This window comes from Mustelus asterias, unplaced genomic scaffold (assembly GCF_964213995.1).
Source record: "Mustelus asterias unplaced genomic scaffold, sMusAst1.hap1.1 HAP1_SCAFFOLD_467, whole genome shotgun sequence".
In the NCBI taxonomy this organism is placed as follows: Eukaryota; Metazoa; Chordata; class Chondrichthyes; order Carcharhiniformes; family Triakidae; genus Mustelus; species Mustelus asterias.
Genome location: NW_027590420.1, coordinates 264,525 through 292,463, shown reverse-complemented (window position 1 = coordinate 292,463; position 27,939 = coordinate 264,525). Strand labels below are relative to the sequence as shown.

The window sequence follows — 27,939 nt, the reverse complement described above, 5'->3', positions numbered from 1 at the left end:
AACCTGATAGAAGTCTACAAGATTATGAGGGGCATGGACAGAGTGGATAGTCAGAAGCTTTTTCCCAGGGTGGAGGCGTCAATTACTAGGGGGCACAGGTTTTAGGTGCGAGGGGCAAGGTTTAAAGGAGATGTACGAGGCAAATATTTTACCCAGAGGGTGGTGGGTGCCTGGAACTCGCTGCCGGGGGAGGTAGTGGCAGCAGATACAATAGTGGACAAACAAATGAATAGGATGGGAATAAAGGGATATGTCCCTGGAAAGGTAGGTGGTTTTAGTTCAGTCGGGCAGCATGGTTGGTGCAGGCTTGGAGGGCCGAAGGGCCTGTTCCTGTGCTGTAATTTTCTTTGTTCTTTGTTCTAAGGAAAACAACCCCAGCCTAACCAGTCCCTCTTCATAGCTAGAACGCTCCAACCCAGGCAACATCCTGGTGAATCTCCTCTGCACCCTCTCCAGTGCAATCACATCCTTCCTATAGTGTGGTGACCAGAACTGCACACAGTACTCTAGCTGTGGCCTAACTAGTATTATATACAGCTCCATCATAACCTTCACGCTCTTATTTCCATGTCTTCCTTGGCCATTGTGTCCTGGTGTTGGACATCTTTGTGTATCTTTTAAGTCCTCAATCAGAGCCCCCTTATTCAATGTACTGACCTGTCAATAACACACGCAGACAGCACCCATTTCAAATCTTTATTGTTTAATAACGAGAACAGTGTTTTTATAACCTAGTTACATCGCTAAATCAGTTTCTCTTGTTTTAGACTCGAGGCTAGTGCAAAGCTTCAACACGGGGCTGAATTAGACACAATTTCGTCGTTAATTTCATTAATAGGGAATAATATCCACGAATGCGTTAATCTAAGATCTGTCGCGAGAGGTGTGGAGTGCACCGCTGTTGGCTATTGGCAGAATTAACTCGGCCAATCTCAATCAAGCACCAAGGGAACGCCGTCTTAGCTGGCTGGCTGACCAGCCTGGCCAATCACAGTTGGGTTTTAGGGGACCGTGTCATTGGATCAACAGTCGACCACTAGACCAATTGTGATTCAGATTCAAGGGACCATGTTGGGCCAGTGGTTAACTCAAGTGAACCAATCACAGGCCAAGTTTTAATGGAAGGCACCATTGGGCCAAGGGTCAACCACTAGACCAATCGCAGTTGGGTTTCAATGGACCGCGTTGTGTTAGTGGTTAACTCAGGTGGACCAATCACGGGTGGAGTTTTGATGGAAGGCACTGTTGGGTCAATGGTTAACCACTGGACCAGTCATGGCTGGATTTCAATGAGCTGCAGTCTTGGACTGATGGTCGACTGGTCTGTCCAATGACAACAGCTTTGAGCTAGTTGCTATGCGGGGTGAGATCCAATCGAGTTGAGCCAGTGAACCTGAGAGGGGTGATAGGTCAGTGGCTTGACCAACACCACCACACCCCCCTCCGCTGGGAGGGAGGTGTGGTTTCATTGTGAAGCTCAAGGGCCCATATCGGTGCACTCCCATTTCAACTCAAAGTGGCAGGGAAAGAGCCTTTGTAAAGTAGATAGCGGAAGGGGTGGGGTGGGGCAAGGGAGCATTGGAGGGTTTGGCAACAGGTCAGGATGGAACGGAGGGCATTGCGAACCAAACCCACCGTGCGATTGTCCGCTTGCAAGCCCTCCCCTGCCCCCGTGACCTTGAACGTTGACTGCCTGCTCAAGGGGGTTGGGAAAGGAAGATGTGAGAGAGGAAGAGAAGCAAATCCTCCCTCCTATCCACCAATGCGTCACTCCTCGACAAACTTGATGGCTATTACCCTTCTGCCTGGGGTCGCGCTACCTGCCATCTTAGCGCGAATCCAGACACCCCCCACAACTCAGTGGACTCTCATCTTTTCCTCATCCATGTGCACCCCAATCATTCTCTGGCAAACTCCCCCTCCTCCCTCCACACCAACCAATCAGGGTGAACCGGTCAAGAGCTGGCACCTCACGAGACCCAAAGAGAGGCCCCTCTCGGGTGAAAACCACCTCGCAAGGTGGCACAGCCATCAGTGGGGGAATGGGGTAAGTGCGAGGGGGTCCCCTCGCTTTCAAACGAGGATATGCGGCTGTTAAAGAGCCACGCGCATGAGTGAAGAGGTGGAGGCAGTGAATGAGGAAACGCGGTGGGGAGTGAGAGGCCGAGAGGAATTGGAGCAATCGGGGACTTTGGGTAGATTGGACAGGCACCTCTCCAATGAGACAAATGAACCAATAGGGCCATTCCTCAGCTGGAGAAACTCAACAGGATGGGAGGGAAGAGGGAGGCAGCAGAGGGAAGGAATGGCAGGATTACAGGAAGAGTGCGTGGTTATTTGGCATTGGAACTTTTCTTTCGCTTGTGGTGGTTGTTGCTGGGGAGTTTCTTCATTTCAGTGTCGCTGCCGGTGTCCGAGTCAGTCAGCGTCATCTCGATGGTCATCAGGACCCGCGGACCCCCGGTTGAGCCCCCGCCTCCATCCCGAGGACCCCGCGGTGGGGGTAACCGCTACTTCTTGTCCCGCTTGGACTCGGAGAGCTTGGATTTCTTCTCGCTGGCTCCCTTGCCACTCTTGCTCTGGTCCAACGTGGCGTACAGAACGGGTCCCTGCGCGGGGAGACAGAGACGGGAGGAAGGGGTTGGAGGGGGGTGGGTTTTTGGAAATAGCGTTCGGAAGCATGCCCAGAGATGGAGACCACCAGCTATTCCCACCACAGCTCGCTGCCCCCTCCCATCCCTTCCTGCAATGCACAGCGAGGGGCCAGGCTTCAATCTGATCCACAAGATCCCAATTGCCCTCCCCTTCAATTCCCCTTGTGTCGATATCCCCTTCCAAAATCCTCCCCTCCCCACTCCCCTAGCCCCCCATTCCTCTGACCTCCGATTCCCTCCATTCCAATTCTTTTCCCATCATTCCCCCTCCCCTCCAGTCCTCTTCTCTCAAGTCCTCTTCCCTCCAACAACCATCCCCTCCAAATCCCCTCCTACCAGCCCTCCACCCTCATAGTCCTCATCACTCTAAATCACTCCACTCCAGGCACCCTTCCCTCCCCCCCCCATTTACCACTTCCCTCCAATTCCCCGGCTCTCCTACAATACCCCTCCCCCAAATCCCCTCTCCCCCAACTCCCTCCCCTCCAAGGCCCTCCCATCCCATTCGCTCTCTCCCTGTTCCCTTCCCCCTGATTCAGGTTGCAGATGCAATACATGTTCAAGGCAGTCGACCCCTCCCTCGAAAGGTTTGCGGGCGCCTTGCTTTAGTATGCATCCCGCCTGCCTGAGGTTTTCATACTTACTTTACTCACAGTCCCAGCTTTGCCACTTGCCTTGCCTCGTTCTGCAGCACTGTACAAGAAATGGAACAAAATTATCATTCGAGTCACGGCAACCGTATCTGAACAGCAACCGTTACAGACTGGAATCTAATCGAGGGGTTCGGGGTGGTTTATATATAGAATAACAGATACCCGGGAGTGAGTTACAGACTGGAATCTAATCGAGGAGTTCAGGCTGGTTTATATATAGAATAACAGATACCTGGGAGTGAGTTACAGACTGGAATCTAATCGAGGGGTTCAGGCTGGTTTATATATAGAATAACAGATACCCGGGAGTGAGTTACAGACTGGAATCTAATCGAGGGGTTCGGGGTGGTTTATATATAGAATAACAGATACCCGGGAGTGAGTTACAGACTGGAATTTAATCGAGGGGTTCAGGGTGGTTTATATATAGAATAACAGATACCCAGGAGTGAGTTACAGCCTGGAATCTAATCGAGGGGTTCAGGCTGGTTTATATATAGAATAACAGATACCCGGGAGTGAGTTACAGACTGGAATCTAATCGAGGGGTTCAGGGTGGTTTATATATAGAATAACAGATACCCGGGAGTGAGTTACAGACTGGAATCTAATCGAGGGGTTCAGGGTGGTTTATATATAGAATAACAGATACCCGGGAGTGAGTTACAGACTGGAATCTAATCGAGGGGTTTGGGGTGGTTTATATATAGAATAACAGATACCCAGGAGTGAGTTACAGACTGGAATCTAATCGAGGGGTTTGGGGTGGTTTATATATAGAATAACAGATACCCGGGAGTGAGTTACAGACTGGAATCTAATCGAGGGGTTCGGGGGGATTTATATATAGAATAATAGATACCCAGGAGTGAGTTACAGACTGGAATCTAATCGAGGGGTTTGGGGTGGTTTATATATAGAATAACAGATACCCAGGAGTGAGTTACAGACTGGAATCTAATCGAGGGGTTCAGGCTGGTTTATATATAGAATAACAGATACCTGGGAGTGAGTTACAGACTGGAATCTAATCGAGGGGTTCAGGCTGGTTTATATATAGAATAACAGATACCCGGGAGTGAGTTACAGACTGGAATCTAATCGAGGGGTTCAGGGTGGTTTATATATAGAATAACAGATACCCGGGAGTGAGTTACAGACTGGAATTTAATCGAGGGGTTCAGGGTGGTTTATATATAGAATAACAGATACCCAGGAGTGAGTTACAGACTGGAATCTAATCGAGGGGTTCAGGCTGGTTTATATATAGAATAACAGATACCCGGGAGTGAGTTACAGACTGGAATCTAATCGAGGGGTTCAGGGTGGTTTATATATAGAATAACAGATACCCGGGAGTGAGTTACAGACTGGAATCTAATCGAGGGGTTCAGGGTGGTTTATATATAGAATAACAGATACCCGGGAGTGAGTTACAGACTGGAATCTAATCTAGGGGTTCAGGGTGGTTTATATATAGAATAACAGATACCCGGGAGTGAGTTACAGACTGGAATCTAATCTAGGGGTTCGGGGTGGTTTATATATAGAATAACAGATACCCGGGAGTGAGATACAGACTGGAATCTAATCGAGGGGTTCGGGGTGGTTTATATATAGAATAACAGATACCCGGGAGTGAGATACAGACTGGAATCTAATCGAGGGGTTCAGGGTGGTTTATATATAGAATAACAGATACCCGGGAGTGAGTTACAGACTGGAATCTAATCGAGGGGTTCAGGGTGGTTTATATATAGAATAACAGATACCCGGGAATGAGATACAGACTGGAATCTAATCGAGGGGTTCAGGGTGGTTTATATATAGAATAACAGATACCCGGGAGTGAGTTACAGACTGGAATCTAATCGAGGGGTTCGTGGTGGTTTATATATAGAATAACAGATACCCGGGAGTGAGTTACAGACTGGAATCTAATCGAGGGGTTCAGGGTGGTTTATATATAGAATAACAGATACCCGGGAGTGAGTTACAGACTGGGATCTAATCGAGGGGTTCAGGGTGGTTTATATATAGAATAACAGATACCCGGGAGTGAGATACAGACTGGAATCTAATCGAGGGGTTCGGGGGGGTTTATATATAGAATAACAGATACCCGGGAGTGAGATACAGACTGGAATCTAATCGAGGGGTTCGGGGGGGTTTATATATAGAATAACAAATACCCGGGAGTGAGTTACAGACTGGAATCTAATCGAGGGGTTCAGGGTGGTTTATATATAGAATAACAGATACCCGGGAGTGAGTTACAGACTGGGATCTAATCGCGGGGTTCAGGGTGGTTTATATATAGAATAACAGATACCCGGGAGTGAGATACAGACTGGAATCTAATCGAGGGGTTCAGGGTGGTTTATATATAGAATAACAAATACCCGGGAGTGAGTTACAGACTGGAATCTAATCGAGGGGTTCAGGGTGGTTTATATATAGAATAACAGATACCCGGGAGTGAGTTACAGACTGGGATCTAATCGAGGGGTTCAGGGTGGTTTATATATAGAATAACAGATACCCGGGAGTGAGATACAGACTGGAATCTAATCGAGGGGTTCGGGGTGGTTTATATATAGAATAACAAATACCCGGGAGTGAGTTACAGACTGGAATCTAATCGAGGGGTTCGGGGTGGTTTATATATAGAATAACAGATACCCGGGAGTGAGTTACAGACTGGAATCTAATCGAGGGGTTCAGGGTGGTTTATATATAGAATAACAGATACCCGGGAGTGAGTTACAGACTGGAATCTAATCGAGGGGTTCGGGGTGGTTTATATATAGAATAACAGATACCCGGGAGTGAGTTACAGACTGGAATCTAATCGCTGGATTCGAGGTGGTTTATGTCTCGTCCACTCTGTCTTTCACTCTCTTGTTTTTCTCTGTCTCGCTGCTTCCCCCTCTCTCTCTCTGTCCACTTCACTCACCTGGCTCCTTTAAAGAAAATGGTCTCACTCCTTGCGCGCCTCCGGACAATGTAACGGAACAGATACAATCCTCCAACTATGAGGAGAATGATACCCAGGAAGGTGCCAATGATGGCTCCAGAGACGACCCCAGCACCAACTGGAGGGACTGCAAGAGAAGATAGTTGGGAGTCAGACAGTCACAGTCATGACAGTACAGTAAGAGATTCAGCCAATCCAGCTCCTGCTGGCTGTCTGTGGTGCAATCTAATCAGTCACATTGCACCCACTCTATCCCTGGCAAATTTATTTCCATTTATGTCCATTCCAATTTCTTTTTGACATCATTACTCATTTTCACTACCATCATCCATATAGGCAGCAAGTTCCAGAATATTTCCACTCACTGCGTAAAAACATTCTTCCTAAACTCCACCACCCACATTGCCCCCTCGTGACCTTCTGCCAAAATGTGATAATTTAGATAGTTATTGCCTCCATATCCCTTGGTTAGACCACACTTGGGACACTGTGCGCAGTTCTGGTCTCCAAATGCCTTGGTTAGACCACACTTGGGACACTGCACGGTTCTGGTCTTCAAATCCCTCAGTTAGACCACACTTGGAGCACTGTGCACAGTCCTGGTCTCCATATCCCTCAGTTAGACCACACTTGGAGCACTGTGCACAGTTCTGGTCTCCATATCCCTGTTAGACCACACTTGGAGCACTGTGCACAGTTCTGGTCTCCATATCCCTCAGTTAGACCACACTTGGAGCACTGTGCACAGTTCTGGTCTCCATATCCCTCAGTTAGGCCACACTTGGAGCACTGTGCACAGTTCTGGTCTCCATATTCCTCAATTAGACCACACTTGGAGCACTGTGCACAGCCTGGTCTCCATATCCCTCAGTTAGACCACACTTGGGGCACTGTGCACAGTTCTGGTCTCCATATCCCTCAGTTAGACCACACTTGGGGCACTGTGCACAGTTCTGGTCTCCATATCCCTTGGTTCGACCACACTTGGAGCACTGTGTGCAGTTCTGGTCTCCATATTCCTTGGTTAGACCACACGTGGAACACTGTGCACAGTTCTGGTCTCCATATTCCACACAACCTGACTCACTCACTCACTCATTCAGAACTTGGATTCTTACTTCTGTCATAAACTGTAAGGTGGACATCTGAGGAAGTTCCGACCACATCTGGGGGGTTCTTGACATCACAGGTGAAAGTTCCATTATCGATGTAGTCGAGATTACGGATCACAATTGAGCCATCGTGTTTGGAAATATCCCCGACCCATTCCACTCGCCCCCTGAATTGACCCCATTTCTCAATATAAGGGACTCCGTTGCCATAATGAAAGATCTGTAACAATGGAGGGTGGAGTTAGAATGACACAAACCTCTTAAAGGTCTCCCTAAACCATGCAGCACGGGGTTAGATACAGCCTAAATTTCCCTGTTCACGAATCTGCCCCTTTCCCCTTCCACCAGGGTTATCTGGGGGCAGCGTGCAGCCCCACATGGTTGAATATCTCTCTGCTGCTCAGGTACCACAGTTTCCCACATGCGCCCCCTCCCCCTCCCCAAACCCATCAGCCACTCCCCTGCCTAGCAGCACCTCCAGACCCGGGTGTTCACGCTGCAGCCAGGAGTGAGCCTGGCTGGTGTCCCTTGGCCAAGTTGCCAGCTGCTGTTACACTTACTGAGATGATGTCCCGTGAGTTGTCAGGCCGGAAACGCCAGGACAGGGTGGTGAGGTCAGACACATACTCGCTCGACCAGAAGCCGCAGTACAGCGTGACATCTGATCCCACCCTCTTGTGGATGTTGTGGTGTGTTGAGACTGAGATACCCTCCGAGGGTCGTAGCGCTGATGGAGAGACAAACAAACAGTGAGACAAACAGAGACCAATGCCAATAGCTGGACAGTTGGGCTATCTGAATATATTACACTGTGAGCCACATGGAGAGATATGACAGGCAGGTGACCAAAAGTTGGGTCCAAGAAGGAAGTTTGAAGGAGAGTCCTAAATGAGGTGATGTTCAAGAGGCAGAACTGGAGGAAGTTACAGAGATAGGGAATGTTGTAGGGGCTGGTGGAGGTTACTGAATTGGGGAGGGTTGTAGGGGCTGGAGGAGGTTACTGAATTGGGGAGGGTTGTAGGGGTTGGAGGAGGTTACAGAGTTAGGTAGAGTTGTACGGGCTCAAGAAAGTTACAGAGATAGAGAGAGTTGTAGGGTCTCAAGGAGGTTACTGAATTAGGAAGGTTGTAGGGGCTGGAGGAGGTTGTAGAGATAGGGAGGATGGTAAGGACTGGAGGAGAGGCTACAGAGATAGGGAGGGTTGTAAGGGCTGAAGGAGGTTACAGAGTTAGGGAGAGTTGTAGGGGCTGGAGGAGGTTATTGAGTTAGGGAGTGTTGTAGGGGCTCAAGGAGATTACAGAGATAGGGAGGGTTGTAAGGGCTGGAGGAGGTTACAGAGTTAGGGAAAGTTGTAGGGGCTCAAGGAGATTACAGAGATAGGGAGGGTTGTAAGGGCTGGAGGAGGTTACAGAGATAGGGAGAGTTGTAGGGGCTGGAGGAGGTTACAGAGATAGGGAGGGTTGTGGGGCTGGAGGAGGTTACAGAGATAGGGAGGGTTGTAAGGGCTGGAGGAGGTTACAGAGATAGGGAGAGTTGTAGGGGCTGGAGGAGGTTACAGAGATAGGGAGGGTTGTAAGGGCTGGAGGAGGTTACAGAGATAGGGAGAGTTGTAGGGGCTGGAAGAGATTTGTAATGTAATCCATTGATCTTTGTTTTTCTGGTGCTAAATTAGCTGTGTGTGGAGACTGTAAAATTTCAGTGACAGGATTTACCAATTCTTGTTACCTTGGTTCCTGACTAGTAACAATGGTGGGACTTTCTGGGTGTGTTTTGATAGGTCATCAGATCAATTTAAGGATGAGTGAACAGCTATTCTTGAGGCAGTCAGTTTTGGGATATCCGCCAGCCAACAAGTACCACAGAGAAAGGGACCAGCAGAGGTCCCAGTTAAGTTGAGTTACAAAGTAAAAGAAAGGCCTTTATTTCAAGTAAAGAGGGCTGTTGGGGCAAAGTTATCCTTTGGAGCAGTGATGTTTGCTTAGCACAGCATAGAACTTGTGAACTAGTGTTCGAATGTGCTCGGGAATCCATGGCAAAGAAATGTCAGGAGGCAAGAATGAAACGCTCTTTGTTTGGTGTATCTTCACATTCCTACTGATTTTTTACCCTTTGGGAAATAGTGGTGTAAGGATTTCTGCGCTCGTTATAAGCCAGTTGAACTGTGTTGAACGCTCCTTCTGTGGCATTGGACTTGAACCCAGACCTTCTGTTTCAGTGGTAGGGACGCTGTGCCACAAGGTCTCCCATTGAAAAAAACCCTGTGAGGTGGGCTGTTGTTAAAGCTGTCCCAGTGGGAGTGGCTTCTAGAGAGAATTGCAGGCAAGATCTTCAAAGATCGAGGTTGGAAGCCCTCATGAGAAAGATGAGGTTTTAGTGAGATTTGTTGACTCACTGTGGGAGTGATGTCTGGGTGATTTGATGTGAAATCCATGGACTCTGCTTTGGTTGCATCTGTCATTAATTTTGGTGTGTGGCATATCTCACCACAGTTCACCTGTTAAGTTACATCTACTTAATACTTACCTTCAGAGTAAGAATAGGAATTGTAAGTTGTTTTACCTTAATGGCAAAAGAGAGAGTTGTAGGGGCTGGAGGAGGTTTCAGAGATAGGGAGGATTGGAGACATGAAGAGGCCTTTTTGGAATTTTTAAAACAAGGATGGGAATTTAAAAATTGTTGTCATAGAATCATAGAAACCCTACAGTGCAGAAGGAGGCCATTCGGCCCATCGAGTCTGCACCAACCACAATCCCACCCAGGCCCTACCCCCACATATTTACCCGCTAATCCCTCTAACCTATGCATCCCAGGACTCTAAGGGGCAATTTTTAACCTGGCCAATCAACCTAACCCGCACATCTTTGGACTGTGGGAGGAAACCGGAGCAAACCCACACAAACACGAGGAGAACGTGCAAACTCCACACAGACAGTGACCCGAGCCAGGAATCGAACCCGGGACCCTGAAGCTGTGAAGCAGCAGTGCTAACCACTGTGCTACCGTGCCACCCTGTGTTCTCACAGTGACTCAATGTAGATGGGTGAGCACAGGAAGTAATGGGTGAATGGGATTGGTGCAAATTATCCAGCTCCCTCACACTGTCACGCAGGAACCTCTCCCCCAGCACCTTTTGTTAGTGACTGTATCTCTCCTGATCTGACTGCTATTAAACAGGTTCCCTGATGGAGAGACTCCCTTTTTAAACAGGGCCCCTAACAGAGAGACTCCTTCTTTAACAGGGTCCCTGACGGAGAGATTCCCTCTTTAAACAGAGGCCCTGACAGAGAGAGACTCCCTCTTTAAACAGGGTCCCTGACAGAGAGACTCCTTCTTTAACAGGGTCCCTGACAGAGAGACTCCCTCTTTAACAGGGTCCCTGACAGAGAGACTCCTTTAAAGAGGGTCCCTGATGGAGAGGCTCCCTCTTTAACAGGGTCCCTGACGGAGAGACTCCTTTAAACAGTGTCCCTGATGGAGAGGCTCCCTCGTTAAACTGGGTCCCCGACGGAGAGACTCCTTTAAACAGGGTCCCTGACGGAGAGACTCCTTTAAACAGGGTCCCCTGACAGAGAGACTCCTTCTTTAAACTGGGTCCCCGACGGAGAGACCCCTTTAAACTGGGTCCCCGACAGAGACTCCTTTAAACAGGGTCCCCTGACAGAGAGGCTCCCTCTTTAAACAGGGTCCCTGACGGAGAGATTCCCTCTTTAAACAGAGGCCCTGACAGAGAGAGACTCCCTCTTTAAACAGGGCCCCTGACGGAGAGACTCCCTCTTTAAACAGGGTCCCTGACGGAGAGACTCCTTTAAACAGGGTCCCTGACAGAAAGACTCCCTCTTTCAACAGGGTCCCTGAAGAGAGACTCCCTCTTTAAACAGGGTCCCTGACAGAGAGAGAGACCCACTCTTTAAACAGGATTGCAGACTCTTTCTGGGAGACTGAGAGACTATCACTATATGATGTCATATGAAGGATTTATTGGAGAATCTCTAGAACAAGGTTTGTCTTTGAGAGCAGGGGATGTCTGCTGTTTACAACTGGGAGCTGTCATTGTTAGAAGAGAATGAGGCCTCATGAATAATGGCCACATTGTAGTCACTGATTGTTTACTACCCCTGCCTCAGCATTGTACCATCGCCACTGGCACTCTCTGCCCCTTCCTGATGCTGAGCCCTGGCAGTATCCTTCCAGTTTCATTCCCCCTCATCTCTCGCTCAGTCAAAGTTCCACTCCCAGGCTGCCCTTAGGAACCTGTGCGTTTCAATACCTACCCCTCCAATCCGCCTCTGGTCCAAATCAGTGTCCTCATCTCCAACCATCTCCGATTCAATTCCAACCCTTTCAATCCCCTCCCCTCCAATTCCTCCCCCACCAATTCACTCCTCTCCAATCCTTCTCTGATCCATTCAAAACCCTTCATCTCCAGTCCACTCCCATCCAATCCCTCCAGTCAAAAACCCTCCCATCAAATCTGCATCCTTCCAATCACCTCCCTTCCAATTTCCTCCCCTCCAAACCCCCTTCCCTCCAATCTCCATCTTTGCTAAATCCCAGAACAAGTACAGCACGGGGTTAGATACAGAATAAAACCCCCTCTACACTGTCCCCATCAAACACTCCCAGGACAGGTACAGCACCGGGTTAGATACTGAGTAAATCTCCCTCTACACTGTCCCCATCAAACACTCCCAGGACAGGTACAGCACCGGGTTAGATACTGAGTAAATCTCCCTCTACACTGTCCCCCATCAAACACTCCCAGGGCAGGTACAGCACGGGGTTAGATACAGAATCAAACCCCCTCTACACTGTCCCCATCAAACACTCCCAGGACAGGTACAGCACCGGGTTAGATACTGAGTAAATCTCCCTCTACACTGTCCCCATCAAACACTCCCAGGACAGGTACAGCACCGGGTGAGATACTGAGTATATCTCCCTCTACACTGTCCCCATCAAACACTCCCAGGACAGGTACAGCACGGGGTTAGATACAGAGTAAATCTCCCTCTACACTGTCCCTATCAAACACTCCCAGGGCAGGTACAGCACAGGGTTAGATACAGAATCAAACCCCCTCTACACTGTCCCCATCAAACACTCCCAGGACAGGTACAGCACGGGGTTAGATACAGAGTAAAGCTCCCTCTACACTGTCCCCCATCAAACACTCCCAGGACTGGTACAGCACGGGGTTAGATACAGAGTAAAGCTCCCTCTACACTGTCCCCCATCAAACACTCCCAGGACTGGTACAGCACGGGGTTAGATACAGAGTAAAGCTCTCTCTACACTGTCCCCATCAAACACTCCCAGGACAGGCACAGCACAGGGTTAGATTCAGGGTGGAATTTTACCGGCACATCCGCCCAAGGTTCGTATGATCCCACCCGAGGCCAACAGAGAATGCCGTTCTCTGAGCCTCACCCGCCCCCGGAATTGTGGTGGGCATGCAAGTAAAATTCTGGCCTCAGAGTAAAGCTCCCTCTACCCTGTCCCCATCAAACACTCCCAGGACAGGTACAGCACAGGCTGAGACCACAGGCTCAGTCTTGCTGCTGTGTCAGCTATTTGGGGAAAAGGAGTGGTGCGAATATTGTTTCTCTGATTTTTTGACCCAGTCAGCTTCCAGCCTCCGACGCATTCTCAATCCCATCCCACTGGATGACATTCCAGCTTCAGATTTGCGAGGGATGTGGAATTCCGTGGGAACGGCCATTGAAGGTTTCTGTGTTCGTGGCTTAACCCCTTTGCTGCCAGTGTTTCTGCATGTCCCCATCACTATGTTTCCAGTCTGCAGTCACTCTCGAACTGTAGGACTGCTCACTCACCCCCAAGAATGTAGGACTCCTAACCACACCCTCAACCCCCCCAGCAAAACTCACAGTTTCCTCATCACAACCCCGAAACTGTGGCACTCGTGTGAGAAATCAAACAGGATTAACCCCCTCACCCACCTCTCCCCATTCACACACACCGGACAGCCTGTTCCCCTATCGGAGGGGGATTAACCCTCTCACCCACCTCTCCCCATTCACACACACACCGGACAGCCTGTTCCCCTATCGGAGGGGGATTAACCCTCTCACCCACCTCTCCCCATTCACACACACCGGACAGCCTGTTCCCCTATCGGAGGGGGATTAACCCCCTCACCCACCTCTCCCCATTCACACACACCGGACAGCCTGTTCCCCTATCGGAGGGGATTAACCCCCTCACCCACCTCTCCCCATTCACACACACCGGACAGCCTGTTCCCCTATCGGAGGGGGATTAACCCTCTCACCCACCTCTCCCCATTGACACACACCGGACAGCCTGTTCCCCTATCGGAGGGGGATTAACCCCCTCACCCACCTCTCCCCATTGAACACACCGGACAGCCTGTTCCCTATCGGAGGGGATTAACCCCCTCACCCACCTCTCCCCATTGACACACACCGGACAGCCTGTTCCCCTATCGGAGGGGATTAACCCCCTCACCCACCTCTCCCCATTGACACACACCGGGCAGCCTGTTCCGTGATCGGAGGGGGATTAACCCTCTCACCCACCTCTCCCCATTCACACACACCGGACAGCCTGTTCCCCTATCGGAGGGGGATTAACCCTCTCACCCACCTCTCCCCATTGACACACACCGGACAGCCTGTTCCGCGATCGGAGGGGGATTAACCCCCTCACCCACCCCTCCCCATGGACACACACCGGACAGCCTGTTCCCCTATCGGAGGGAGATTAACCCCCTCACCCACCTCTCCCCATTCACACACACCGGACAGCCTGTTCCCTATCGGAGGGGGATTAACCCTCTCACCCACCTCTCCCCATTGACACACACCGGACAGCCTGTTCCCCTATCGGAGGGAGATTAACCCTCTCACCCACCTCTCCCCATTCACACACACCGGACAGCCTGTTCCCCTATCGGAGGGGGATTAACCCTCTCACCCACCTCTCCCCATTCACACACACCGGACAGCCTGTTCCCCTATCGGAGGGGGATTAACCCCCTCACCCACCTCTCCCCATTCACACACACCAGGCAGCCTGTTCCCCTATCGGAGGGAGATTAACCCTCTCACCCACCTCTCCCCATTGACACACACCGGACAGCCTGTTCCCCTATCGGAGGGGGATTAACCCTCTCACCCACCTCTCCCCATTCACACACACCGGACAGCCTGTTTCCCTATCGGAGGGGGATTAACCCTCTCACCCACCTCTCCCCATTCACACACACCGGGCAGCCTGTTCCCCTATCGGAGGGGGATTAACCCCCTCACCCACCTCTCCCCATTCACACACACCGGACAGCCTGTTCCCCTATCGGAGGGGATTAACCCCCTCACCCACCTCTCCCCATTGACACACACCGGACAGCCTGTTCCCCTATCGGAGGGGGATTAACCCTCTCACCCACCTCTCCCCATTCACACACACCGGAGAGCCTGTTCCCCTATCGGAGGGGGATTAACCCTCTCACCCACCTCTCCCCATTGACACACACCGGACAGCCTGTTCCCCTATCGGAGGGGGATTAACCCTCTCACCCACCTCTCCCCATTCACACACACCGGACAGCCTGTTCCCCTATCGGAGGGGGATTAACCCTCTCACCCACCTCTCCCCATTCACACACACCGGACAGCCTGTTCCCCTATCGGAGGGGGATTAACCCCCTCACCCACCTCTCCCCATTCACACACACCGGGCAGCCTGTTCCCCTATCGGAGGGGGATTAACCCTCTCACCCACCTCTCCCCATTGACACACACCGGACAGCCTGTTCCCCTATCGGAGGGGGATTAACCCTCTCACCCACCTCTCCCCATTCACACACACCGGGCAGCCTGTTCCCCTATCGGAGGGGGATTAACCCTCTCACCCACCTCTCCCCATTCACACACACCGGGCAGCCTGTTCCCCTATCGGAGGGGGATTAACCCCCTCACCCACCTCTCCCCATTGACACACACCGGGCAGCCTGTTCCCCTATCGGAGGGGGATTAACCCTCTCACCCATGTATTCACAGTGGGCATTTTTGCTTACCAGAGAGTGCGTAAAGCAGAGAGCAGCAGAGAATGAAGTTTGGCTTCTGTTCCCGAAACATACTTGCTTTTAAAAATAAGAAAATGAAGGGTAATTTAAGAAAGCGAGCTACACTCTGGGACGCTGCGATGGTTGGTACTGTTATCCGCCGTGACTTTCTCTCTCTCGCTCCTTCCTCCCAGTGCGCTCTCTCTCAGTCGAGCCTTCGCTGGGAGTCTCCTGCTTTTAAGCAGCGTTACCCTGATGCCTGTAGTGTTGGGGGGAGGGAGAGCATAGCGAAGGGTAGCTCGGGGGGCGGGCCGGACTCAAAATGTGTGCCTGGGCGATGATTGGCACGGGGCCCGAGAATCGGCAAGCGACGGGGACGAGCACAGAGCGGGCAGGGCACAATCCGGCACATTGTCTCCCAGTGGCACTGTGCCACCGTGCGAAAGGGGCACACACACGCACACACACACACAAACTCTGTCTCTCGGACTCACACACACACACAGGCTGAATTCCAAGGATTGTTCGCACACAATCACTCATTTATCAGCCCCACAAGGACATGGGGGAGATGTCACCACCAGCTTTCGGGAGAGGTGGTGCCTTATGTCATCACTTAACCCGCTCTATTCTGCCCGCCCGATCCCATCTTCATGCAGTCCAGTGCCAATGGCAAATTGTTTCCATTCCAGCATTCAGAGGCTGGCTGCAATCAAATCCAAAGGTTTATATATAGAAAAACAGATAGTCGAGAGTGAGTTACAGACTGGAATCTAATCGAGGGGGGCTCGGGATGGTTTATATATAGAATAACAGATACCCGGGAGTGAGTTACAGACTGGAATCTAATCGAGGGGTTTGGGGTGGTTTATATAGAGAATAACAGATACCCGGGAGTGAGTTACAGACTGGAATCTAATCGAGGGGTTCGGGATGGTTTATATATAGAACAACAGATACCTGGGAGTGAGTTACAGACTGGAATCTAATTGAGGGGTTCGGGCTGGTTTATATATAGTATAACAGATACCCGGGAGTGAGTTACAGACTAGAATCTAATCGAGGGGTTCGGGGTGGTTTATATATAGAATAACAGATACCCGGAGTGAGTTACAGACTGGAATCTAATCAGGGGGTTCCGGCTGCTTTATATATAGAATAACAGATACCCGGGAATGAGTTACAGATTGGAATCTGTTCACTACCTATATCCTTTAATTTTGCAACACTAAGAAAGTACTGCACTGTTGTAGCATCAGTAATGTGGGACAACTGCTCTGTCGGAAGGTCAGTACCGAGGGAGTGCTGCACTGTCAGAGGGTCAGTACTGAGGAGGTGCTGCACTGTCAGAGCGTCAGTACTGAGGGAGTGCTGCACTGTCAGGTAGGATTAAGGAGAACCCTAAGGCGTTCTATAAATCTGTGAAGTGTAAAAGGATGAGATGTGAAGGAATAGGGCCTATAAAAGGTGAAGGCGGGAAAGTCTGTACGGAACCAGTAGAAATGGCAGAGGTGCTTAATGAGTATTTTGCCTCGGTTTTCACAGAGGAGAAGGACCTGGGTGGATGCACTGTGGGTGTGCGGTGGACTGAAATGTGGACTTTAAAAAAGAGGTTGTGCTGGAATCTTTGAATGGCATCAAGATAGATAAGTCGCCGGGTCCGGATGGGATGTACCCCAGGTTACTGTGGGAGGCGAGGGAAGAGATTGCAGAGCCTCTGGCGATGATCTTTGCGTCGTCGATGGAAACGGGAGAGGTGCCGGAGGATTGGAGGATTGCGGATGTGGTTCCTATTTTCAAGAAGGGGAATAGGGATAGCCCAGGAAATTACCGACCGGTGAGTCTAACCTCAGTGGCTGGTAACCTGATGGAGAAGATCCTGAGGGACAAGATTTATGAGCATTTAGAGAGGTTTAGTATGCTCAAGAATACTCAGCATGGCTTTGTCAAGGGCAGATCGTGCCTTACGAGCCTGATGGAGTTCTTCGAAAATGTGACTAAACACATTGACGAAGGGAAAGCGGTAGATGTGGTTTATATGGATTTTAGCAAGGCGTTCGATAAGGTCCCCCATGCAAGGGTTCTGGAAAAAGAGAGAGGGCATGGGATCCAAGGGGCTGCTGCCCGGTGGATCCAGAACTGGCTTGCCCAAAGGAGGCAGAGAGCGTGTATAGATGGGTCTTTTTCTAAATGGATGTCGGTCACCAGTGGTGTGCCCCTGGGATCTGTTCTGGAACCCTTGCTGTTTTGTCATTTTCATAAATGACCTGGATGAGGAAGCGGAGGGATGGGTTGGTAAGTTTGCCGACGACACAAAGGTTGGTGGGGTTGTGGATAGTCTGGAGGGATGTCAGAAGTTACAGAGGGACATAGATAGGATGCAACACTGGGCGGACAAGCGGCAGATGGACTTCAACCCAGATAAATGCATCGTGGTCCATTTTGGTAGGTCAAATGGGATGAAGGAGTACAGTATAAAGGGAAAGACTCTTCGTACTGTAGAGGATCAGAAGGACCTTGGGGTCCGGGTCCATAGGACTCTAAAATCGGCCCCGCAGGTGGAGGAGGTGGTTAAGAAGGCGTATGGTGTGCTGGCCTTTATCAATCGAGGGATTGAGTTTAGGAGTCCGGGGATAATGATGCAGCTATATAAGACCCTCGTCAGACCCCACTTGGAGTACTGTGCTCAGTTCTGGTCGCCTCGCTATAGGAAGGATGTGGAAAAGATTGAAAGGGTGCAGAGGACATTTACAAGGATGTTGCCTGGATTGAGTGGCATGCCTTATGAGGATAGGCTGGGGGAATTTGTCAGCCTTTAACCCCATTCATTCCCCCAGCACCATTTTCTTACTAATACTGATTTCCTTCAATTCAATTCCACAGTCTCACTAAACCATTGGTTCCCTAACATTTCTGCCAGCTTATCTGTGCCTGTTTTGTGAAGACAGAACCAAAGCTCGGTCTTTTCTCCTTGGAGAGACGAAGGATGAGAGGAGACCTAATAGAGGTATATAAGATGTTGAGAGGCATAGATCGGGTGGACTCTCAGAGGCTTTTTCCCAGGGTGGAAATGTCTGCTGCAAGAGAACACAGGTTTAAGGTGCTGGGGGGTAGGTACAGGGGAAATGTTAGGGGGAAGTTTTTCACACAGAGGGTGGTGGGCGAGTGGAATCGGCTGCCGTCAGTGGTGGTGGAGGCGAACTCAATAGGGTCTTTGAAGACTCTCCTGGATGAGTACATGGAGCTTAATAGGATGGAGGGTTATAGGTAGGTCGAGAAGGTAGCGATGTGTTCGGCACAACTTGTGGGCCGAAGGGCCTGTTTATGCTGTAGTTTTTCTATGTTTCTATGTCAGAGGGTCAGTACTGAGGGAGTGCTGCACTGTCAGAGGGTCACTATTGAGGGAGTGCTGCACTGTCAGAGGGTCACTATTGAGGGAGTGCTGCACTGTCGGAGGTTCAGTATTGAGAGAATGCTGCACTGTCGGAGGGTCAGTACTGAGGAAGTACTGCACTGTTGGTGGGTCAGTACTGAGGAAGTGCTGCACTGTCAGAGGGTCAGTACTGAGAGAATGCTGCACTGTCAGAGGGTCATTCCTGAGTGAATGCTGTACTCTCACTGGGTCAGTACTGAGGGAGCGCTGCACTGTCAGAGGTTAGTCCTGAAGGAGCGCTGCACTGTCAGAGGGTCAGTACTGAGGGAGTGCTGCACTGTCAGAGGGTCAGTACTGAGGGAGTACTGCACTGTCAGAGGGTCAGTACTGAGGGAGAGCTGCACTGTCAGAGGGTCAGTACTGAGGGAGTACTGCACTGTCAGAGGGTCAGTACTGAGGGAGTGCTGCACTGTCAGAGGGTCAGGACTGAGGGAGTGCTGCACTGTCAGGGGGTCAGTACTGAGGGAGTGCTGCACTGTCAGAGGGTCAGTACTGAGGGAGTGCTGCACTATCAGAGGGTCAGTACTGAGGGAGCGCTGCACTGTCAGAGGGTCAGTACTGAGGGAGTGCTGCACTGTCAGAGGGTCAGTACTGAGGGAGTGCTGCACTGTCAGAGGGTCAGTACTGAGGGAGCGCTGCACTGTCAGAGGGTCAGTACTGAGGGAGTGCTGCACTGTCAGAGGGTCAGTACTGAGGGAGCGCTGCACTGTCAGAGGGTCAGTACTGAGGGAGTGCTGCACTGTCAGAGGGTCAGTACTGAGGGAGCGCTGCACTGTCAGAGGGTCAGTACTGAGGGAGTGCTGCACTGTCAGAGGGTCAGTACTGAGGGAGTGCTACACTGTCAGAGGGTCAGTACTGAGGGAGTGCTGCACTGTCAGAGGGTCAGTACTGAGGGAGTGCGGCACTGTCAGGGGGTCAGTACTGAGGGAGTGCTGCACTGTCAGAGGGTCAGTACTGAGGGAGCGCTGCACTGTCAGAGGGTCAGTACTGAGGGAGTGCTGCACTGTCAGAGGGTCAGTACTGAGGGAGTGCTGCACTGTCAGAGGGTCAGTACTGAGGGAGTGCTGCACTGTCAGAGGGTCAGTACTGAGGGAGCGCTGCACTGTCAGAGGATCAGTACTGAGGGAGTGCTGCACTGTCAGAGGGTCAGTACTGAGGGAGTGCTGCACTGTCAGAGGGTCAGTACTGAGGGAGTGCTGCACTGTCAGAGGGTCAGTACTGAGGGAGTGCTGCACTGTCAGAGGGTCAGTACTGAGGGAGTGCTGCACTGTCAGAGGGTCAGTACTGAGGGAGTGCTGCACTGTCAGAGGGTCAGTACTGAGGGAGTGCTGCACTGTCAGAGGGTCAGTACTGAGGGAGTGCTGCACTGTCAGAGGGTCAGTACTGAGGGAGTGCTGCACTGTCAGAGGCTCAGTACTGAGGGAGTGCTGCACTGTCAGAGGGTCAGTACTGAGGGAGTGCTGCACTGTCAGAGGGTCACTATTGAGGGAGTGCTGCACTGTCGGAGGTTCAGTATTGAGAGAATGCTGCACTGTCGGAGGGTCAGTACTGAGGAAGTACTGCACTGTTGGTGGGTCAGTACTGAGGAAGTGCTGCACTGTCAGAGGGTCAGTACTGAGAGAATGCTGCACTGTCAGAGGGTCATTCCTGAGTGAATGCTGTACTCTCACTGGGTCAGTACTGAGGGAGCGCTGCACTGTCAGAGGTTAGTCCTGAAGGAGCGCTGCACTGTCAGAGGGTCAGTACTGAGGGAGTGCTGCACTGTCAGAGGGTCAGTACTGAGGGAGCGCTGCACTGTCAGAGGGTCAGTACTGAGGGAGTGCTGCACTGTCAGAGGGTCAGTACTGAGGGAGCGCTGCACTGTCAGAGGGTCAGTACTGAGGGAGTGCTGCACTGTCAGAGGGTCAGTACTGAGGGAGTGCTACACTGTCAGAGGGTCAGTACTGAGGGAGTGCTGCACTGTCAGAGGGTCAGTACTGAGGGAGTGCGGCACTGTCAGGGGGTCAGTACTGAGGGAGTGCTGCACTGTCAGAGGGTCAGTACTGAGGGAGCGCTGCACTGTCAGAGGGTCAGTACTGAGGGAGTGCTGCACTGTCAGAGGGTCAGTACTGAGGGAGTGCTGCACTGTCAGAGGGTCAGTACTGAGGGAGTGCTGCACTGTCAGAGGGTCAGTACTGAGGGAGCGCTGCACTGTCAGAGGGTCAGTACTGAGGGAGTGCTGCACTGTCAGAGGGTCAGTACTGAGGGAGTGCTGCACTGTCAGAGGGTCAGTACTGAGGGAGTGCTGCACTGTCAGAGGGTCAGTACTGAGGGAGTGCTGCACTGTCAGAGGGTCAGTACTGAGGGAGTGCTGCACTGTCAGAGGGTCAGTACTGAGGGAGTGCTGCACTGTCAGAGGGTCAGTACTGAGGGAGTGCTGCACTGTCAGAGGGTCAGTACTGAGGGAGTGCTGCACTGTCAGAGGGTCAGTACTGAGGGAGTGCTGCACTGTCAGAGGGTCAGTACTGAGGGAGTGCTGCACTGTCAGAGGGTCAGTACTGAGGGAGTGCTGCACTGTCAGAGGGTCAGTACTGAGGGAGTGTTGCACTGTCAGAGGGTCAGTACTGAGGGAGTGCTGCACTGTCAGAGGGTCAGTACTGAGGGAGTGCTGCACTGTCAGAGGGTCAGTACTGAGGGAGTGCTGCACTGTCAGAGGGTCAGTGCTGAAGGAGTGCTGCACCTCTGTGTTTCAGATGATGTGTTAAACTAGGCCATTTCCGCCCTCCATGGATAATTAAATGATGCCGACACTAATAAAGTGAGGAGATCAGTGGCCTGTTCTGTCTTGGCCCCAGTATCTATGCCCCAACCTGCTGCAATTTATAATCTGGGTCATGATCGCCTTTCCTCTTCATTTGTGGGACACGGGCATCACTGGCTGGCCAGCATTTATTACCCATCCTTGAGAAGGTGGTGGTGAGCTGCCTTCTTGAATCGCAAACTGCAGTCCATGTGCTGTGGGTTGACCCACAATGCTGTTCGGGAGGGAATTCCAGGATTTTGACCCAGCAACTGCGAAGGAATGGCGATATTTTTCCAAGTCAGGATGGCTTGGAGGGGAACTTGCAGGTGGTGTTGTTCCCATGTATCTGCTGCCCTTCTCCTTCTAGATGGAAGTGATTCTGGATTTGGAAGGTGCTGTCTAAGGATCTTTGGTGAATTGCTGCAGTGCATTTTGTAGATAGTACACACTGCTGCTACTGAGTGTCGGTGGTGGAGGGAGTGGATGTTTGTCGATGTGGTGCCACTTAAGTGGGCTGCTTTTTCCTGGATGGTGTTGAGCTTCTTGAGTGTTGTTGGAGCTGCACCCATCCAGGCAAGTGGAGAGTATTCCATCACACTCCTGACTTGTGCCTTGTAGATGGCGGACAGGCTTTGGGGAGTCAGGAGGTGAGTTACCCGCTGCAGTATTCCTAGCCTCTGATCTGCTTTTGTAGCCAATGTGTTTATGTGGTGAGTCCAGTTGAGTTTCTGGTCAATGGTAACCCCTAGGATGTTGGCAGTGGGGGATTCAGTGATGGTTACACCATTGAATGTCAAGGGGCGGTGGTTAGAGTATCTCTTATTGGTGATGGTCATTACCTGGCATTTGTGTGGTGTGAATGTTATTTGCCACTTGTCAGCCCAAGCCTGGATATTGTCCAGATCGTGTTGCATTTGAACATGGAGTGCTTCAGTATCTGAGGAGTTGCGAATGGTGCTGAACATTGTGCGATCATCGGCAAACATCATTGCTGTTCTGGGATGCTGCTGTGCACAAATTGGCACCCATAATGGAAGTGAGACTTTGAAGGAGAGTTTCTTTGACTGTCAAAGACTCTGGATCATCCTAAGTTTCTGGAATTGTGGAATTATATTTTCCCACCTGCGCATTCACCTCCCCCTCCTTTCCCTACCTCTGCAACCTCCTCCAGCTCCTAGATCCCTCCCTATCCCTGTAACCACCTCCAGTCCCTACAGTCCTCCCTATCTCTGTAACCTCCTCCAGCCCCTGCAATGCTCCCTACCTCTGTAACCTCCTTCATCTCCTACAAACCTCCCTATCTCTATAATCTCCTCCGGTCCCTACAACCCTCCCTATCTCTGTAACCTCCTCCAGCCCCTGCAACCCTCCCTATCTCTGTAACCTCCTCCAGCCACTACAAAACTCCCTATCTCTTTAACCTCCTCCAATCCCTACAACCCTCCCTATCTCTGTAACCTCCTCCAACCCCTACAACCTTCCCAAATCTGTAACATCCTCCAGCCCCTACAACTCTTTCTATCTTTGTAACCTCCTCCAGCCTCTACAACCCTCCCTTTCTCTGTAACCTTCTGCAGCTCCTACAACCTTCCCTCTCTCCGTAACCACCTCCAGTCCCTACAATCCTCCCTATCTCTGTAACCTTCTCCAGCTCCTGAAACTCTCCGAGATCTCTGCGCTCCTTCAAATCTGCCCCTTGAGCATCTCCAGATTCCAATCGCTGTGCCATTGACGGCCATGCCTTCAGTTGTCTGGGGCCTGAAATCTGGAATTCCCTCTGTAAACCTCCCTGCCCCTCTCTCTGACTCTCTCGCTCACTCTCGCTCCTGTAAGAAGCTCCTTGCAACTTCTCCCTTTGATGAGCTTTAGGTCACCTGTCCCTCATATCTCTTCACATGGCTCAATGACAGATTCCAGATTCTGTTTGATAGCACTGCTGTGAAGGTTTCGGGTGTTTTTCTGTAATAACTGCTCTGTATAAATGCCTGCTGCTGTCAATTATCTCCACACAATTCTGTTTGACTTCAAACTCTCCTTTCAATCTTTGCTGATACTTCTCCTTTCTCCTCTCACCGAACAATGGATAGAATCGTACATTGTTCACTGGCTGCTAACCTCAAAATTATCCCAAAGTCCACGTTACAACTGCCAACACAATACTAATGTCCTTCTTTGGCACTGAAGGGTATTGCAAAGTCTTGAGGTGGGGAAAGGCACAGTCCAAATGCAAATCTTATTATTTTATCAGTAGTTTCTCACTCTCTCTGTCTCTCTCTTTGTCTCTCTGACTTTCTCTCTCTCTGTCTCTCTCTGTCTGTCTCTCTCTATCTTTCTGTGTCTCTCTCCCTGTCTCTCTCTCTCTCTCTCTTTCTGCTCCTCTTTCTGTCTCTCTCGGTCTGTCTCTCTCTCTGTCTTTGTTCCACTCTGTCTCTGATTCTCTCTGTCTCTGTCTGCCTCTTTCTCTCTGTCCCTCTTTCTCTCTCTCTCACTATCTTTCTCTTTCTCTGTCTTTCTTTCTCTCTGTCTTTCTGTCTCTGTGTCTGTCTGTCTCTGCTTATCTCTCTCTCTGTGTCTCTCTTTCTGTCTCTCTCTCTCTCTCCCTGTCTCTCTCCCTGTTTCTCTCTCTCCCTGTTTCTCTCTCTCTCGCCCTGTCTCTCTATCCCAAATATCGGAAATATATTTAATTCATACAATGCTTCCTTACACATTTGAAGTTTTTGAGTAAGGAAGATCCAATCATTGTGGTTGATTTTGGGAGAAAAGCTTTTGGAAAGATTCAGCAAGAGATCTAAATAAAGAATGGTTTAAGTTTTACAAGAAAGAAGGGGAGAACTTTAACAGTGGGAGAGAAGCCTTCGTGCCCTTCTTAAACAATGGAATAACGTTGGCTATCTGCCAGTCCTCTGGAACTTCACCGATAGCTAATGAGGATATAAAGATTTCTGTCAAGGCCCCAGCAACTTCCGCCCTTGCTTCCCTCAGTATTCTGGGGTAGATCCCATCAGGCCCTGGAGGCTTATCTACTTTAATGCTTTTTAAGATGCTCAATAGCTCCTCCTTTTTGATATTGATATGACCCAGAATATCTACACACCCTACCCTAGGCTCCTCATCCACCAAGTCCTTCTCTTAGATGAATATTGAGGCAAAGTATTCATTTAGTATCTCACCCGTTTCCTCTGGTTCTATGCATAGATTCCCTCCACTATCCTTGAATGGACCAACTCTTTCCCTGGCTACCCTCTTGCTCTTCACATATGTAGAAAATGCCTTAGGATTTTCCTTAATCCTGTTTGCCAAGGACTTTTCATGACCCCTTTTTATCCCTCCTAACTCCTTCCTTAAGTTCCTTCCTACTTGCTTTATATTCTCCAAGGGCTTCATCTGTCCTACGCCTTTTCGACGTTACGAATGCATCCTTTTTCTTTTTGACAGGGCTCATAATATCCCGCTATATCCAGGGTTCCCACGCTTAACCTTCATCCTCACAGGTACATGCCAGTCCTGAATTCCAATCAACTGACATTTGAAAGACTCCCACATGTCGAATGTTGATTCATCCTCAAACAGCCTCCCCCAATCTACGCTCTCGGATTAAGATCCTGCTTAATGTTGTTGTAGTTAGTCTTCCCCCAATTTAACACCTTTGCCGGAGGACCACTCTTGTCCTTATCCACAAGCACCCCAAAACTTACAGAATTATAATTACTGTTCCCGGAATACTCTCCTACTGAAACTTTGATCAACCATATTGGATTTAGTAATGAGTCATGAGCCAGATTTAATTAATAGCCTCGCTGTGCATGAACATTGGCACAGTGGTTAGCACTGCTGCTTCACAGCTCCAGGGTCCCGGGTTCGATTCCCGGCTTGGGTCACTGTCTGTGTGGAGTTTGCACATTCTCCTCGTGTCTGCGTGGGTTTCCTCCGGGTGCTCCGGTTTCCTCCCACAGTCTAAAGATGTGCGGGTTAGGTTGATTGGCCAGGTTAAAAATTGCCCCTTAGAGTCCTGGGATGCATAGGTTAGAGGGATTAGCAGGTAAATATGTGGGGGTCGGGCCTGGGTGGGATTGTGGTCGGTGCAGACTCGATGGGCCGAATGGCCTCCTTCTGCACTGTAGGGTTTCTATGATTCTATGATTTAAGAAATAGCAATCATTATATCATCAAGTGCTTGAAAGTAAGAAACGTGAAACAATTACTGAGTTTCTAGGTTTAGGTAAGAGTGACTTCAATAGGATGATATCAACAACTGATAAACAGAAATGAGTTAATTTTAAAATTTGCCCATGATACCAAACTTGGAAGAGTGGCAAACATTGAGGAGGATACCAGTTGAATGCAACGGGGCATGGATAGGCTGGTAGAATAGGCAAATAAGTAAGATGAGACCATAAGATGTAGGAGCAGAAATAGGCCATTCAGCCCATCAAGTCTGCTCCGTCATTCAATGAGGTCATGACTGATCTGATGTGATAATCCTCAAACTCCATTTTTCTCACCTTACCCTCATAACCCTTGATTCCCTTCCTGATTCAAAATCTGTCTATCTCAGCGTTAAACACACTTGGGTAAAGGAATTAGGATTTTACGAGATACGGGAGCAAGTCAACCTTTAATGGTGAGAGATAAGGAGATACGGGGCGGGATTTTCCAAAAATATTATCAAGTGTCAGGGGTGTTCTGCACAATTCTATTGGGCACACCGCATCACAATCTTCTGATATTCAGTGCAATGAAAGAGCCTCCTTACTATTCACACCATCATGGATGTACCAAACACGTAACTCGCCCAAAGTGGCAGCAGCTGTGTGCCATTAAACAAGGGGAAGCTCCATTTAAACACTAACGATGCACACACAGCCAGTCACACCAGGAAGATGGCACCACGTACAACAGCTCCACAGTTCACGGAGGGGGAGCTGTGACAGCTGTGGAGGAGAGGAGGGCCATCTTCTTCCCCTGGGATGTTCAGCAGCCCAGGGGATGGGTGGCAATACGGCCTGGGAAGCGGTGGCAGTGGTCGTCAGTGCCCGGACACTGTCACAGAGGACCAGGGGCCAGTGCAGAAAGAAAATGAATGACCTTGTTCTGGCAGTAAGAGTGAGTATCCACCCCATCCTGGCATCAGCCCCATCTGTGTGCCTGGAATGTCCACACGGATCCACTCCCTGACACCCCGGAGCCTTGCAGAACCACAGCCCCTAACACAACCCTCCAACCCATCTGGCACCCTCTTTCACAAGCCCTGCCTGCAGAGGCACAGTACCAACATACCCCATCCAATCGACCCACCCCAGTCGCAACCCCTGCCTGCTGAGGCACGGTGCTGACATACCCCACAAAATCGCCTCACCCCTGACATCCTCCAGCCATCAGACATATGGTCCTTCTGTACCCACAGGAGAAGATGGCCCATAATTGCCAGAGGGGGGGAGACCAGAGGTGGGGTCCCCGAGCTACATCTCCTCACTGTGTTCACGGACCATGTCATGGAGCTGTTGGGGGAATCCAAAGATAGCGTCCTGACGAACAACCAGGTCAGGGTGTGCCGCAGAACTGAGGAACCACAAAACCTTCATTAATATGACCCCTTTCAAGTAAGTTGCAATCTGCCCAGATACCTGCCCCTCCCTTGCACTGAACCAAATATCTAGAGATGACCCAAATGAGACCAGGCAGTCACGACCCCCTGCAGCCCCCGCTGAGACCCCCATGGACACTTCAGAGTGTCCTCAGAGAAAGCACTGAAGAAACCTCTGAGGGAAGCACCCAGCAGTCAACACAGGCATCGCATGTGCCATTCATCAGCGCAGATACAGTCACCTTGGTGGGAGAAGTTAGCGATGAGGCTTCTGGGGAACTTTCTGGTGAGTGCCACACAGCCGCTGAGACACATTAGGTAGAGGTGGAAATGTCCGAGGGCTCAGGCAGGTGGTCACCTCAGCACCTCACTGTACCGCAAGCCCACGGATAACCTCATGATTCTCCACTTCTCCAGCTTCCACCCTAAACACGTTAAAGAAGCCACCCCCTACGGACAAGCCCTCCAAATACACAGGATCTGCTCAGATGAGGGGGATCGCAACAGACACCTCCAGACGCTGAAAGATGCCCTCATAAGAACAGGATATGGTGCTCGACTCATCGATCGACAGTTCTGACGCGCCGCAGCGAAAAACCGCACCAACCTCCTCAGAAGACAAACATGGGACATGGCGGACAGAGTACCCTTCGTCGTCCAGTACTTCCCCGGAGCGGAGAAGCTACGACATCTTCTCTGG

At 50.5% G+C, this 27,939-nt stretch overlaps 1 protein-coding gene across 1 annotated transcript; it reads right to left on the bottom strand.

The window, feature by feature from the left end:
- Positions 1 to 681: 681 nt before the first annotated feature.
- Positions 682 to 15,956, bottom strand: mpz (myelin protein zero). Its single transcript, XM_078204819.1, has 6 exons — positions 15,453 to 15,956; positions 7,957 to 8,123; positions 7,403 to 7,616; positions 6,264 to 6,411; positions 3,299 to 3,347; positions 682 to 2,609 (listed from the first exon to the last, which is right to left on the bottom strand). Exons 1-6 carry the CDS (start codon positions 15,511 to 15,513, stop codon positions 2,511 to 2,513), a joined length of 738 nt encoding a protein of 245 aa, XP_078060945.1. The 5' UTR covers positions 15,514 to 15,956; the 3' UTR covers positions 682 to 2,510.
- Between the last annotated feature and the right edge of the window lie 11,983 nt (positions 15,957 to 27,939).